The following is a 16,009-nucleotide window of genomic DNA, read 5'->3' as shown; positions in this document are numbered from 1 at the left end:
CAGAGGACTAAGAAGAGACGAAGGGAGGAAAGACAGATGAATCTGAGAGTCAAGGAAAGTGGAAGAAACCTGAATGATGTAACTAATCTTAACCACTGTAAACTTCAGCAACTAATTTGGTCAAAAGCCTCACACAGCTTGGCTCAAATATTCTTGTTTGTTAGCGTTTGGAAACGAGTACTGACTGGTTTGTGGCGTGAGTAATTATGCAGATTTGACCGTGTGCTGCATGCAAAAGAAAAACTGACACTAATGCCAATATTCTAGTAGAAATTGCAGAAAAATAATCATAACTGAGGAGAAAGCAGTCTAAACAGACTTGAATTTTGCCAGAAATCATCTCACACAATAACCTGCAATGAATATTGCTACATATGCTACATGTTTTATATTTATTTGACTCGTCACATTCTCCAGCCATGGAGAGAAAACATCTGAAATAAAATTTTCTCTCTAGAATTTTATTGACAATGTGAAGTGTTTTTTTTACCACTCATTAAATATCAGTGGCGAGGCTTAACACTGTGGTAGATACACTCTAGGCAAAAGGCAAAATTATTGAGACTGAATGGATTGTTCTCATTGTATTATTCCTTTCCTCATTTGGCCACCTCTACTCTTCGTCCTGGCCTGTGAGAGCTTCGGCGCGTTTCTTCCCCAGGGGAGTTTTAGCGAACCAACTTTTCAGCGCTTCGTCCTCATCTTGTGTCACGGGCTGGATCTTAGCGAGCTGGGGGGTGAATTCGACCGCAGCCAGGGGCTTCTTGTCCAGCTCCTGCATGCGCTGCTCGGTCAGGACGGTCCGGATAGCCTGCAGGATGTGGCCCTGTGTGTAGCCGTCCGAGATCTTGGCCAGAGAGGTGAGGTCCAGTGCTTTGGTCACCTCCCCGCCGTTCTTCTCGATGAGCCGTTTCCAGATCAGGTAACGTGAGGCGTAGTCGGGCCGCGGGACGTGGATGACCTTGGCGTAGGCCTTGCAGAGCGACTTGATGTCAGCGACTGATGGGTCTCGAGACGTGCCCACGACGAGGACGCGGTCGTCGCTGACGGACTTGAGAAACTTGGGCAGGTCTTTCTTGAGCCGTCTCGGGTCCAGGTCCTTCTCCTCTTTGGGCACCTTCTTGTAGAACATCTTCTCAGCGCCCCCGATCCAGATCACGGAGGGCTGCATCAGCTTGGCGACTTTGAACACCATGTGGAGCATCATCTGAAGGCCGCTCTTTCCCGGGTACTTCCCGCCAAGGTTGAGAGGCGAGAGGTCGAAGAGGTTGGATCCGGTCTCCTGGCAGATGGCGTGCACCAGCATCTTCTTGCCCACACCGGTGGGACCCACGAGGAGGAGAGTCTTAGCCAGCAAGGCTTTCTCGGTTACCACCTGGGAACCCAGCGGTAGGACGGCGTTCAGGGCGATGACCTGCCTTACATCTCCCAGAGATGGCGTGGGATCCATGTTGAGCTGCTCTAAATGTGTCCCGAGGTAGCAGAAGTCGCCCAGGTAATCTGCTAGCTTAACCACTTCCACCTGCCTCATCAAACCCTGCTCCACCAGCTCTTGACACAGGGACTGGAGACTCCTGTCAGGTGTTAAGTCTTTGTCCTTTTTTTCCTTCTTTCCACCTTTCTTTTCCTTCTTTCCTCCTTTTTTCTCCTTCGCCTTTCCTCCCTCGATGTTATACACCGCCAGCTTCAGATCAGCCAGCTCCTGCCTCATGAGCTCATCTACCTGCAGACGGGCCTCTGTCTCGATCTCGTTCCTCTTCTCCTCCTTGATCAGCTCTGCCTCGTGTCTCTGGTTGGGGTTCTCCGACTCGTCCCGGTTCTGCCAGATGGCCTCAAAGGTTTTCTGCGCCTCCTGCAGCCCCGTCAGGAATTTAGATGGCGACATTGTGAAGCCGGGTTCGACAGCCACGTCGTCCTTCTTCGCGGCCTGCTCTTTGGACTCCTTGCTTGCCTCGACCTCTTCCATCGCTGCCTGCTCGTCGGCCACCTGCTGCGGCGTTTTCTCCACAAAAATGAGAGCCGACCCCCCCTCCTCTTGCTCTGGGTAGTCCGGGAAGGCTCCGGTTGCGTCGTGGCACTCGGCGATCCACTGCCGGATCTGCGCCTTCATGGTGTCCCTCATGTCGAACTCCTCGACCTCTCGGAGCCTCTCGGTCACCTTGGCGACTGCCCTCTGGAAGTCGGCCTCGTTCTCGTCCCGCCTCCGCCGCCTGCGGGCCTCGTAGTCCCGCACCGCGTCGACGGAAGAGCATGGCTGGGTCTGCCTGCGCCCCTGGGCCATGCCCAGAAAGATCATCTCTTCCTCTCTCTCCCTCTTCGTCTTCTTCCGCTGCAGGTAACCCCTCCACAGCTTCTGGATGCTCAAAGCCGTGTGCTCGCTGATGGCCTCCACCTGGCTCTTGTCTTTGGATCTCTTCTGGTTATTTTCGTCCTGCCGCATCTTCCTGGTGATCTTGGCCCGCGAGCGGCCCTGCCTCGCTCTCTCCGACGCCTGGATGAGCCTGATGGCCTGTGCCAGGGTCAGCGGAGGAGCCTCCACAGACTCCGTCGCCACCCCGGAGCTGAAGACGCTGGACAGTAGCTCTCCCCTCTCCGCGCTCTGCTCGCCCACAAAGTGTTTCGGAACGGGGATTTCCACATCCGCCGGGGTCAGCTTCAGGTCCAGCAGGACGCTGTCCACGTAGTGGTACTCAGAGAAGTCGCTTTCCACCATTTCGCGCTTGAGCTCCAGGACGCGGCCCATGACTCCCTCCAGCACATCGCGGATCAGGTGCCGCTTCTGAGGGTGCACCACCTGGTCATAGGCTTCCTCCAGCTGCCTGAAAATGCGCACATAACGCACATAGAGGGTTTTCACGTGCTGGAAGAACACCTCTTTGTCAGTCTCAGGGGGGTGAGACTGGCCGCCCAGGTCCTCAGTCAGTACGTCACTTAGCTCTGCCTGGGCATCAGCCCAGAGCTTGTTGTAAGTACTGTGAGACATGGCCATTTCCATCTGCAGCCTATGCACTGTGACCCGTGCGGCCGTGTGGGGTGAGAAACGGGCTTTGCAGAATGTAAACCATGATTTGTAACACTTGGAAAGCTGCCTTGGAACTTGAGTTCAGTGAGATGAGTTCTGTCGGATTCTGTAGCCGTAGAACTTCGAACGCGGCTTTCCGCGCATTCTCGCGTTGTAGTTTTTTTATATTCACATTCTAACCGTGACCTCATCAAGTCAGCTGACGTCACAGCACTAGCTTTCGCCATGCACAGGATTGGAAAACCCACAGTGTGATCCCTCGGTTGAATCGCCCTTTTTCATCCAGCAGGAAGCAAACAGTTTTATCACGTATAATCGTCGGCTTTCAGACTTCTGACCAGGTATGTAATGAAGCAAGCATGGCTTTTTTTGATAGTGTGACTTGGAGACCTGCTCACGTCTCATGAAGATAAGCTTGCGATGCTGGAGCGGATGGCTGTTAAAATCGTGCTCTTATAGGTAGACACGCTTCTTACAGAAACCGTGGTTGATACCAGCTTTACATTCTGGTTTCGGCTTGTGGAGTTGCCAGTATAACTGCAATGTCGTAACGTTTTGTTATTGTTTTTTTTTTTCGTTTGATAAGATAAGCATCAGAAATGCACTGCGGATTTCTATACTTGCTGAAGTGAAAATATTTTAATGCAGTTGAGTTCTAATACGTAGCACACAGCTCGTGTCAGCCTCTAAACTGAACGACAAGATAAACAAATGTTTATGACCATACCATTATGATTTAAAAACTGTGGGTCTCAAAGAGCAATAATATTCTATAAAAATGATACCAGGACTCCAGGAGAGTTAGAAAAGTCCTAAAAAAAAAACATTCTAGCACACCCCTACCCAGTTAAAGATGTTTATTATGCATTATTTCCATGTATTCCATCTTGTGCAATTAACATGAGATTAACTGGACCGGAAAGCTAGCAGGGACATTACAGTATAAATGTTGCATGTTTACGATGTTTTGACTTATGCACCAAGTGCAGTGAAGTGAGGTGTGTGGTTTCTTTGCGAATGCCCAATGCGGTCCAGGGTGTGGTGATTATATGAAACTTCTTTAGACACGCGCCTTGCACAAAATCCACAAAATGCAACCACCTTATTGCTGCGTGTCGTTCTCTGGGAAGTGTGGAGGTCCACAAATCTGCTGCGTGCACGCTAAATGTGAGCTTTGCGTGTCTGCGTCAAAGTACTTCACACCGTATTGTTTTGCCATTCAGGCTGCTTGAGTTTCGCTAGATTTATTCTATAGACAAACTACGTTTGTGGATCGTAAGAACAGGTACGATCCACTGGAACTTCATTTAACAAAACCATGCGTCCCACTGTGCAATAAGAATTGAGCTGCTACGGCATATTTTCAATGATACACGGAAAATTGCACCTCAGTATTCAAAAACTTCCCTGTTGCGCGACTGCGGTGCAACAGCCACATAAATTGTGGTTCATGGTAGCATGTTAAAACAGGTCACTTACAATTGAGATGGGCCAACTGTAACAAAATGTGGATTTCCTTCAGCCATATACCTTCAGTAATTCAAAACTGAAGAACAGCACTGTTTAGTGAAGGATTCCGACAATTGTAAGATTCTAGCATTTTCTATAATCCACATGGAGACAGGTGAAATTGGCTCCATGCAACCTGGTATTAAACGTCCTCCTCCATAAAATATATGTGAATGTATTTGATGATGGTAATGGTGAATATGATTGATAGTTATGTTGGTGTTAGTGCTTTGGGTCCAGCGAGGTCATTATAACTGAGCCCCCTATAAACACACCACTTTACAAGTATACAGCTGAGGTCTGAGCCCGAAAGCTTTTCATTGAATAACACACACACACCTACAGACACACAATGAAGTGCTTCCTTGCATAAATGCAAAGGAATATAGTGAAGTCAAGCAATTTAATATTACAAACAAATTTGTAATCAGTACAGAAAATTCAAGAAATTAAGCATTTAATTTTTTTTTCCCATTTAGCAGAACTAATGATTCAAAATCAAAGTAGTACAGTGCTGACAAGGGTTTCAGATCAATTTCAGAAAGCACCCCATCCCCATTTCTTGCCTCATCTCCCGAACCACTTCCCCCTTCTGTATGTAATCAGTAACTCTTTCCCTCATTGTAAGGGGCACAGTTTTACAGCAGATTGACTCCCGACCATAAACCCAGGATAGAGGGGCTGAGTGAATGTGGTGTGGACTCTGTGGAGGAGGGTCATTGTGTCAGAGACGCTGTAGAAGGACAGAGTTCCTGCCCTGTGATCCAGGTACACTCCTATTCTGGAGGAGGTAGGAGCAGGGATTTCAGTTTTCTTTCTATTGTGCCAGAAACAGTACTCTGAAGCAGAGCAGCACAACATCCAGGACTTTTCATTGCATCCAAACACACAGTCATTACTCCTTCCTTTCCTGCTGATCTCTTTATATGAGACTGCGATATTAACCATATTTTGTCTCCACTCAGCCTCCCAGTAACAGCGTCCAGACAGACCCTCTCTGCACAGCACTTGCTGCCAGAATTGAAATCTCTCTGGGTGATCAGGATATGGCTGTTCCACTGTCCCCCGTGTCACTGCTCTGTTCCCCTCAGACAGACAGAGGTATGCATTTGCTGTGTTTGGGTCCAGTGTGAGCTGGCAGGAATCTGATGGAGGAGAAGCACAAAAGCAGGAATTCAGATTAATGAATATAATTTGAACTCAATTATAAGATATTCATGAAATAACTATTACTTATGTACTATGTACAGTTTTCAGTTCCTAATATTTTGGTTTTAACGATGTACCATTTTAATATATTTTCTGGTTTGAAATAGTTTAGTCAATTTTATATTTTGCAAAATGAAGATTTTAACATTCTATCATTTTCTTGGACTCTGTGTGTTTCTATATCTGTGCATTTTACTCTTCATACTCTGTTATTTTTTTCCTTTTTCCTGCTATCTATTTCAACATTGTTATATACTGTCTGTATATAATAAATGTGTTTAATACTATCAAGTATTATTTATTGCCATTTATTACAACAGGAGAGATGCTAGCCAGTACATTATTCTGTGTGTATAATACTGTATGCAAGTAAACTGTAACTTCTGGTTAAACTCACAGGGACATACATCACTGCAGGTCTTAATTAAAATTAAACTGCACTGAAAGAGGTTGTCAGACTTGGTTGAATTCTGCACTGTAAACACACTTACATTGTAAGAACTCTGCTCTGGTCCTGGGCTCTGGAGCCTTTAGAAGATCCACATCTTTCACTGTGGAGGGAGGGGGGAGGAAGCCTTTTAGGTCAATTTTAACAATTCAGGTAAACCAAATGATGGAAGCGTGTCTAAAATAATTTCAGCAAATAAGCAGAAACAACATTGTAAACTGAACAAAATCTAAACATCTCAACAGCAAACAGCATCAACAAAAATGTTTGTAAGGAAATCACAAAATAAGTAAAAGAAACAAGTTAAACTAAAACAAACTCAGTCCCTTAGAATGTAACCATAAACCTTGTCCATAGATGTCAACTTTCCATGCACAGTTATCAGAACATCCAACATTTCTGATACTGCTAATTAATATTGTGGTAAAATTTCACTTAATATCACATGTACACAGCCTTCTCTGTGAAAAAAGAAACGGAAATCCAGCCAATGTTAGGAAGTTAACATTGTGTCCATTGAAAAATTTAATTTGGTTTCCAAAAACCCAGGATTCAGTCAAGTTTTAAAGAATGAATTGTGGGAGCCAACTGCGTATAAACTGTAAAATATTGTGAAATATTTCAACAACCCTACCTGTTCCAGAGATCTTTGCTAATGTCTCCTTACAGATGTTCTCCAGTTGCTCTTTCAGTTCAGAGACAAATTTCTTCTCAAACCCAAAAGTGACATGTGGATTGATGGTGATGCTGTGTAAGTGTCCACATTCAGCAGAGGAAGACAGAGACTGACAGCTCTACAGACAGACAAACAGACAGAAAGAATAAGTACCCAATCAGACACAATGAGCTGCACACCTTCCTGGGAGAACTCAGGAGCATCTCCATTGGACAGCTCTGTGTGAGACACGCCCCTTTCTGTACTGCAGATTGGCAGAGAGACAGTGATGTTACCTGGAGGAAATGGATGTGATCCTCTGTGTGTGAAAGCTGCTCCAGCTCAGCATCTCTCCTCCTCAGTTCAGCAATCTCCTGCTCCAGTCGCTCCATGACTCCTTCAGCCTGACTCACTGCAGCCTTCTCCTGATCTCTGATCAGCTCTTTCACCTCAGAGCGCCTTCTCTCAATGGAGCAGATCAGCTCAGTAAAGATCCTCTCGCTGTCCTCCACTGCTGCCTGTGCAGAGCGCTGTTCAGAGACACAGAGAGAGAGGAGGGCTGTACATTTTAACTAGGCCTTTCTAGGCCCTGACTGAGCCCTGAAATGGCTCTTCCAGCAGCCAGCTGTTGTCTTCTCCTCTGGTCAGTACCCACCGTGAGCGACTCCACAGCCTGTCTCAGATCCTGCAGCTCCTTCTCTCTCTCCTGGATTCTCTGCTGGAATTTCCTCTGTGTCTCCCCCAGCTGCTTCTGTGGGCAAACAACATTTCCCATAATACAGTTCACATCCACCAATAAGAATATGTTATGTAATATTTACTGTAACTGTGTGGCATATGCAGATCAGTATGTAGGAATAAACTTGCTTTCTATTAGGTAGGTCCCTGACCAGTATAAGAGTCAGATCCTCACCAATCAATGTGATAGGTTTATTAGCAGTCAACAGGAGATTTCCATGCTTCTCCATGTAAGTTACTGGGCTCTCTTTAACCATCCCTGAACTAACTGGAGATGCTAAGCACTTTTGTTTTACCAATGGTGTGTACATTTAATGTGTGGTTATTTGCTGGGAAGTAAATATCAGCAGAACAATCACACTCTTGACAGTTGAGACACCAGCTATAGTGTTCTGTAGTGTTCATTCTGCTCTAACACAGACTCAGTGGATTTACCCATGCTCACTGTTTGGATAGATGCCACCTGTCTGCCATGAATGATATTGATGTATTAATTAATCAGCATTATCCAAAACTGTGTCCAGTTTCCAGTTTCCATCAATCAGTTTGATGTAACAGAGCCTTTGCAGAGGGAACAGCTTCTACACAGTGTGTGTGAACTGGCTGCTCCAGTCGTGCTGATTCCCATTCAGGGAGTGAAAGGGGGGTGAGGGGTGTGAACAGAGCTGCACACCAAGAGCTGGCTTGTGTTCACTTCCTGCTCTGACTGATATATTTTGTTGAAAAGTTTCTACCTTATTTAATTCTTTTCATTGTCACAGGTCCATGACTGAATTTGAATGAGAAGATATTCAACTGCAGATATCAGTGGACATTGGAAAATCTTCTTGTTATGCGATCTGTTGAAATTATACCATAAAAAAACTTTATTGCTAAAGGGAAGTATACTGGTCTAAAAATGATTGTATGTACAGGAAGAATGCTTAAATGGTATGCGTATAATTCAGCTGTAGAAACATTAGCGGCATACAAAGAATAGAATGAAATTAAAAATTGTTAAAAATCTGTTTTAGGAGGCTGACTATACTGCACATGTAATGAATGGAAGCTCTATATAATTATATATTCTAACAGTCCCACAATTGTAACAAGACTTTCTGGTCTTACCTGTTTCTCAGTCCTTTTTGCTGCAGGTGAGACTGTATCATGGCCTCTGTGTTCATCCACCACACACAGCAGACAGATACACTGCTGATCAGAACGACAGTAAACCTCTAGTAGTTTGTGATGTTGAGAGCACATCTTCTCCTGCAGATTTTCTGTGGCCTCAGTCAGTTTGTGAGACTTCCCTCGATTGAGTTTATCATGAAGGATTAGATCAGTTTCACAGTAAGAGGCCAAGCACTCCAGACAGGACTTGACGGCTTTGAGCTTTCTCCCAGTGCAGACATCACACGCCACGTCTCCAGGTCCAGCGTAACAGTGAGCAGGAGGAGCAGCTTGGAGTCCTGTCTTCTTCAGTTTCTCCACCACTTCAGCCAGCATGGTGTTTCTTCTTAAGACAGGCCTTGGGTTGAAGGTGTCTCTGCACTGGGGACAGCTGTAGACACCAGTATGATCATCCTGATCCCAGCAGCCCTTAATACAGTCCATACAGTAACTGTGTCCACAGGGAATAGTCACCGGATCCTTCAGTAGATCCAGACAGATTGAACAGCTGAACTGGTCCTGATCCACTGAGATACTAGCTGCTGCCATTTTACTGCACACAGTAAGTGACAAACTGTCTGAGAGACAGAGTTTAGTTTCATTTTCCTAGAAATGTGCGTATGTATGAGAGAGAGTGAGAGAGAGCGAGAATTCCTGGTTCAGAGCTGCAGGAGGTGTGGATTTGGACTGAAGCCAGGCTGTGGAGAGCAGGCTGAGCAGAGAGAGGAGTTTAATGATTACACATCTCCCTCACTGTGTAGTGCTGCTGTATAAATATCTCCCACAATCCCTCACTCTGTAGTGCTGCTGTATAAATATCTCCCACAATCCCTCACTCTGTAGTGCTGCTGTATAAATATCTCCCACAATCCCTCACTCTGTAGTGCTGCTGTATAAATATCTCCCACAATCCCTCACTCTGTAGTGCTGCTCTAAAAATGTCTAACATACATTGCTGTACTGCTGTAGGGAAATGTTACTCAGGCTGCACAGTCTTTCATTATGTAATAATTTTCACGTGTTTTTAGCTTAAGGGATATGTTTCTTTTGTATGAGCTTTGGGTGAAATTTAACTTGCTTCACAATTCTGACAGAAGCATCAGTTAATTGAAATGCATCCCCCCTCCCAGAGCCAGGTAGGGTCCCCTTTCCTCTTTCAGGGCTGAGAGCATGGAGTTAGCAGCAATATTCTATTGTTCCTCTGTTTAATGTATTTATAAAGCACCATATCAAAGGACAGGTTCTCCACGTGGACTCACTGTCCAGTCACTGGTTTGTAACTCGCACGTGCCACATGATCTGATTGGACGATGGAGGCCCAGGTGAACGTTGTGTGATGAAAGTCGTGAGACTTCTCCGGTGGCCTCTGGATGACCACAGCTGGAGTTCCTCTTTGAATTACAAGGTACAGCAGAGGCATTAAGTGCTGCATATGGATGTCGGGGTACGAGGATGTCTGTGCTAATTAACCACAATGCAAAACAAAGTTCTTTCTCCGGTGGGCCACTGTTGTTCTGTGGCCTGATGAGGTGAGGGGTCATGCAGACCAGTCTCCCCCCCTCATGGCCTGGGCCCATATACTCTACACAGGATTCCCAATCTCACTGCAGTAAGGGTTATGGGATCTTTAATGACGCCACAAAGTGAGGATCTCAGTTTAACATTTCAGTTTAACCCCCCCCCAGCTGGCCCACCTGGGGGGAGGAAGACTTTTAGGTCAACTTTACTTTAACAATTCACAGACAGAATGCCTTCTGTGCTAGAAAACGCATAAATTCATTATGAAACCATTTAGCACTGTTACGTGTGAAACCACGAAAAACACAAATGCGTTAGCATTGTGTCCACGAAATACTGATGTCCACGAAAGTGTTAAATGGTTTCATAATGAATTAATGCATTTTCTAGCACAGAAGGCATTCTGTCTGCGAAAGTGAAACACTGATGTATACGAAAGTTCAAGCAGCCTTTGCTTTTCTGGACGGAATGCCTTCTGTAACTGCGGAGTCACGAAATATATTGTGCTAAATCCCTTTCGTGCACATCATACTTTCAGTAATACAGCAAAACAGTTAAGTGAACAAAATGAACATTCGATGGCATAGAATGATGATAGTATAGCGCATTCTGCATTTCGTGCCACAACAGCATAAATTCTGGCCTAGGACATCTGTTACGTGGACAGAATTACTTTTGTCTACAAAATGAAAAACACAACTGTCAATTCCGTGCACGAAAGGAATTATCCGTTTTGTTTTCTGTGCATGAAAGTATGTGCTCTCTTCAGTAATTCGTGGACACAATGCTAACGCGTTTGCGTTTTTCGTGGACAAAAGGCGTTACGGTGTTATGTGGTTTTGTATTGAATTTATGCGTTCCGTAGCACAAAAGGCATTCTGTCCACGAAAAAAGGTCTGTACATCTGGCTCCCCATAATACGTCAAAATAGGCGATTCAGTTACAACTGAGATGGGCCAAACAGGGCAAGATGTAGATTTTCTTTAAAGATTACTGAAGGTACATTACTAAACTGAAGGACAGCTCTGTTAATTGAAGGATTCTGATGACTGTAGGATTCTAGCCACATGAAGACAGGTGAAATTGTCTCCATACAGCCTGGTGTTAAATATCCTCTGTAAAATATTTGCAAATATATTTTGTGAGAGCAGTTATGATGACAGTGGTAATGGTGAATATGATTGATAGTTATGTTGGTGGTAACGGAGGTGCTTTGGGTCCAGCAAGGTCATGTATTTGTAATATATGTAATATAATCTAATCTAAGCCCCCTATGAACACAGCAAGTACAGAACTGAGGTTTGAGCCCAAAAGCTTTTAGTGGAGTAATGCACACATACATATACACACACATCATGAAGTGCTTACTCACATAAATACACAAAGGCAAGTTGAAGTCAAGCAATTTAATATTCCAAACAAATTCGTAATCAGTGCAGAAAATTCAGTAGATAGATGCTTTTCCTTCTATTTAGCAGAACTAATGATTCATAAACAAAGTAGTATGATACTGTGTTTGCAGTGACAAGATCTTTCAGATCTGATCAGTTTCGGAAAGCACCCTCACCCCCATCTCCCCAACCACCTCCCCCTTCAGTCACAAGTTCAGTGACTCTCTCCCTCACCGCAAGAAGCCCAGTTTAGCACTCGACTGAGGTCCAAGCCAAAACCCAGGATAGAGGGGCTGAGTGAATGTGGTCCGGACTCTGTGGAGGAGGGTCATTGTGTCAGAGACGCTGTAGAAGGACAGAATTCCCGCGCTGTGATCCAGGTAAACTCCTATTCTTGCTGAGGTGGGGGTGGGGATGTCCGTTTTCTCTCCGTTGTGGTAGCAGCTGTACTTGGAAGCGCAGAAATACAGATTCCAGGAGTTCTGATTGAATCCAAACCCGCCAGCGGCACATCTTTCTTTCCGACCCACCGTCTTATAGGACGTAGCTATCATCCTTTGTTGCCCACTCCACCGGGTCTCCCAGTAATAGCGCCCAGACAGGCCCTCTCTGCACAGCACTTGGCAAAAGTTCTCGAACCTGTCTGGATGATCAGGATATGGCTGCTCCTCTCCCACATGTTTGACCACTCCGTCTCCCTCAGACACACAGAGGTGTCTGTGGGCTGTGTTTGGGTCCAACGTGAGCTGGCAGGCATCTGATGGAAAAGATATTAGGAGAGGTTCATACAATCAAATCCAGTCATTACAAGAATTACAACAATGTTCATCTGTACTGAGCAGATCCATGTATGTGTATCCAACCAAATTGTGGATTCTTTGGAGGTGTCTCTTAGTATGTCTTAGTTGGGTGACAAGGTCTTGTGTGTGTTTGTGTGTGTGTGTACACGCACATGCATTACAAGACTCTTAGAGGGTGGCAGGTCATTGTAAAAAAAACAAAAATACTCACATTTTAAGAACTCCGCTCTGGTCCTTGGTTCGGGAACACTTACATTATAGACTCCTTTTACTGTGTAGAGAGAGAGAGAGAAAGTCTTTCAGTTTTTAATGGTAGGGACTGAATTAGATGACACCGTTTCTCTCCACCCACCTGTTCCATAAAACTTGGCCAGTTCCTCCTTGCAGACGTCCTCCAATCGCTCTTTCAGTTCAGAGACAGATTTCTTCGCAAACCCAAAAGAGACATCTGGATTCACAGTGATGCTGGGTAAGTCTCCATGTCCAGATGAGGAAGAGAAAAAATGGAAGTTCTACACATAGATAGCATAAATATCCAGTCAGACACAATGAGCCAAACACATTCATGTGATCAGTCAGGAGCATCTACTGGATAGTTCTGTGTCAGTCACATCATGCAGATTGGCAGACAGACAGTGATGTTACCTGAAGGAAATGGATGTGATCCTCTGCTTGTAAAAGCTGCTCCATCTCAGCATCTCTCCTCTTCAGCTCAGCAATCTCCTGCTCCAGTCGCTCCAGGAGTCCTATACTCCAACTTACTGCAGCCTTCTCCTGATCCCTGATCAGCTCTTTCACCTCAGAGCGCCTTCTCTCAATGGAGCGGATCAGCTCAGTAAAGATCCTCTCACTGTCCTCCACTGCTGCCTGTGCAGAGCGCTGTTAGGAGACACAGAGAGAGGAGGGCTTTACATTTTAACTAGCCCTGTCACTCAGCTCTTACTGGGACCCAGACAGCCTGTTTCCCCCACAGTGTGGATCAGTGGGATTGAGCCCCACAGGGCTAGAAGTGTCCCTCACTGGCTGACTGGAGGAGAACCCTGACTGAGCCCTGAAATGGCTCTTCCAGCAGCCAGCTGTTGTCTTCTCCTCTGGTCAGTACCCACCGTGAGTGACTTCACAGCCTGTCTCAGATCCTGCAGCTCCTTCTCTCTCTCCTGGATTCTCTGCTGGGATTTCCTCTGTGTCTCCCCCAGCTGACTCTGGACAAAAGAATGTAGTCTCTTTATATTTAGTTACATTCACACATGTTTATATTATAAGTAATAATGCATCAGGTGACACTGCGTGGCATATAATTACTACAGCCTTGTTGTTCGCCATTCAGGGGGATGATGTGTGTACAGCAGAACAGCAAAGACTTCACAAAATATGTGCACATCATTTAACTGGATTAAATGATGTATGAATATTTTTCTCCATGTTCAGTTTTAATCACAATAGGGAGCATGTTTATATCATCTGATAACAAAAGGAGAACAAAAGGAAAGCATACTTCATATCTTTTCAAGTTTGCATGTAATCACAACTCTAGCTACTGCCAAGTGTCATTGTTGGTATGTGTTGTGGTGTCCTTCACACAAAAGAATTTCCTCATAAATTAATAATCAAGGTTTACAGTATGCTTGTTTTACGAACATTGACTGGACAAGGCCAATGTCATAATGTGACATTCTAATAATTAACTCACGTTAAGTTTAATAAAGGATTACATTTAAAATTCTTTAAATATGTTTTGTGTTAAGTTTGGAGACCTTCACTGATGCCCTGTGTCACCTAAGAAAAGAATCGTTGTTTAAAATACAAACATATTAACCCTTGGCCTGGAACCCCAGATTCATCCAGTCAAGACTATATTGATTTAGCACATACCTGTTTAACGGTCATTTCTGCTGCAGCTGAGACTGTATCATGGCCTCTGTGTTCATCCATCACACACAGCAGACAGATACACTGCTGATCAGAACGGCAGTAAACCTCCAGTGGCATGCAGTGACGAGAGCAGATCTTCTCCTCCAGTTGTGCGGTGGCTTCTATCAGTTTGTGTCTCTTTGCTGGATGTCCCGCGGTCTCCATCAGCATAGCTTTCCCTCGATTGAGTTTTTCGTGAAGCATTAGATCCATTTCACAGTAAGAGGCCAAGCACTCCAGACAGGATTTGGTGGCTTTGCGCTTTCTCCCAGTGCAGACATCACACGCCACGTCTCCAGGTCCAGCGTAACAGTGAGCAGGAGGAGCAGCTTGGAGTTCTGTCGTCTTCAGTTTCTCCACCACTTCAGCCAGCATGGTGTTTCTGCCCAGAATAGGCCTTGGGGCAAAGGTTTGTCTGCACTGGGGACAGCTGTAGACACCAGTTTGATCACCCTGATCCCAGCAGCCCTTAATACAGTCCATACAGTAACTGTGTCCACAGGGAATAGTCACCGGGTCTTTCAGTAGATCCAGACAGATTGAACAGCTGAACTGGTCCTGATCCAGTAGATCTCCAGCTGCTGCCATGTTACTACAACCAAAGAGAGGGAGGGATGTGCGTCAAGAAGTACATCATCTTTTCACATTGTTATAAATAGTAAAACTTAAGACGATACACTGAGTACTGGATGCTGTAAAGTTAAATTTTTGCATTTGTGTACGATTTTGCATTTGTGTCAGGGCACACAACACAACACTGGCCTTCCTCAGTTTACCTGCTAGGCTTTGAAAAGTCTAAAGAAGTCTGAAGTTTGAAGTCGTCATCCGTTTGTTGACTTAATATGCGCCTACTTTTCAACGGCCACTCACATACGCTTGGTGGACCTGTTTTTGCGTTCACTCCGAACCATCTAGCTGTTACAATTTACCGCAAATGAACAGTATTTTCACCGTTCGGGCAACACGTGCTGTAATGAGCAGTCGTTTACCCCCATAAACATACTATCGCTGAATATATGCAAACGAACACACACTGACACAGAGAAAGTTAAAAAAACAAAAAAAAACAAAACCTAAATATCATGATAAACTCGCACACTCACGTTTGGAGTTCACCTACACCCCGCTTATGCGATCCAACGTTGAGACCTCTTGCGGTTGCCGACACTAGATGAGTTTCCAGCTTCTTTCAGCGACTTCATTCAAGCTATCCGCGCACAGACGCGGCTTTTAGTACGGTTGGGTCCTGCGTCAGGCAGTGATAGCTGTCCTCGGCAGCCAATGGCAGATGGTGTAGTCTGCTGCGATGTGCGGTCCGGGTCGTGGTGCCAGGGGCCGTTTTATCCTTTTCATTTCATCATTGGTTTTGTCTTCGGATAATTGGCACAGTCTTTTACAGCAGTAGAGGAAACGGCTAAATCTGTTCATTCGGGTGACTTGTGTTTTGCCTTGACATATATACAATAAACCATATTTTTTTAAAAAAAGTAATCACACAACGATCCTACTGCATTAGCGACTCATCAAACTGCAATCACTCGGGACAGATATGAACACTGTTGTTTTTGTAAAGATCGTAGAGGAAAAAAACAGTTGAAACTGAACTGATTTTGTAGCAGGTATATTAAACATTTAAACAGAATCCAGAATTTGGAAGAC

At 45.0% G+C, this 16,009-nt stretch overlaps 3 protein-coding genes across 9 annotated transcripts; all 3 read right to left on the bottom strand.

Moving 5' to 3' along the window:
- Window positions 1-613: 613 nt before the first annotated feature.
- LOC118771486 (dynein regulatory complex protein 11-like) lies at window positions 614-2,983 on the bottom strand. The gene has a single exon (XM_036519496.1). It carries the CDS (start codon window positions 2,981-2,983, stop codon window positions 614-616), a length of 2,370 nt encoding a protein of 789 aa, XP_036375389.1.
- Window positions 2,984-5,149: 2,166 nt separating this feature from the next.
- Window positions 5,150-9,283, bottom strand: LOC118771050 (tripartite motif-containing protein 16-like). Its single transcript, XM_036518912.1, has 6 exons — window positions 8,689-9,283; window positions 7,499-7,594; window positions 7,140-7,373; window positions 6,823-6,982; window positions 6,232-6,285; window positions 5,150-5,676 (listed from the first exon to the last, which is right to left on the bottom strand). Exons 1-6 carry the CDS (start codon window positions 9,277-9,279, stop codon window positions 5,150-5,152), a joined length of 1,662 nt encoding a protein of 553 aa, XP_036374805.1. The 5' UTR covers window positions 9,280-9,283.
- A 2,586-nt stretch (window positions 9,284-11,869) lies between these two features.
- Window positions 11,870-14,938, bottom strand: LOC118771038 (tripartite motif-containing protein 16-like). Of its 7 annotated transcripts, none has more exons than XM_036518885.1 (7): window positions 14,525-14,938; window positions 14,312-14,488; window positions 13,546-13,641; window positions 13,085-13,318; window positions 12,792-12,951; window positions 12,651-12,710; window positions 11,870-12,396 (listed from the first exon to the last, which is right to left on the bottom strand). In XM_036518885.1, exons 1-7 carry the CDS (start codon window positions 14,936-14,938, stop codon window positions 11,870-11,872), a joined length of 1,668 nt encoding a protein of 555 aa, XP_036374778.1. The 7 variants fall into 7 exon arrangements, with proteins under 7 accessions (XP_036374778.1, XP_036374779.1, XP_036374774.1 ...); XM_036518886.1 differs by having other exon boundaries at window positions 12,651-12,704; XM_036518881.1 differs by having other exon boundaries at window positions 12,651-12,688; window positions 12,773-12,951; window positions 14,312-14,938.
- Window positions 14,939-16,009: the final 1,071 nt, after the last annotated feature.

This window comes from Megalops cyprinoides, chromosome 24, assembly GCF_013368585.1.
Source record: "Megalops cyprinoides isolate fMegCyp1 chromosome 24, fMegCyp1.pri, whole genome shotgun sequence".
In the NCBI taxonomy this organism is placed as follows: Eukaryota; Metazoa; Chordata; class Actinopteri; order Elopiformes; family Megalopidae; genus Megalops; species Megalops cyprinoides.
The sequence above is the reverse complement of the archived record's forward strand: the minus strand, read 5'-3'. Positions and strand labels throughout refer to the sequence as shown.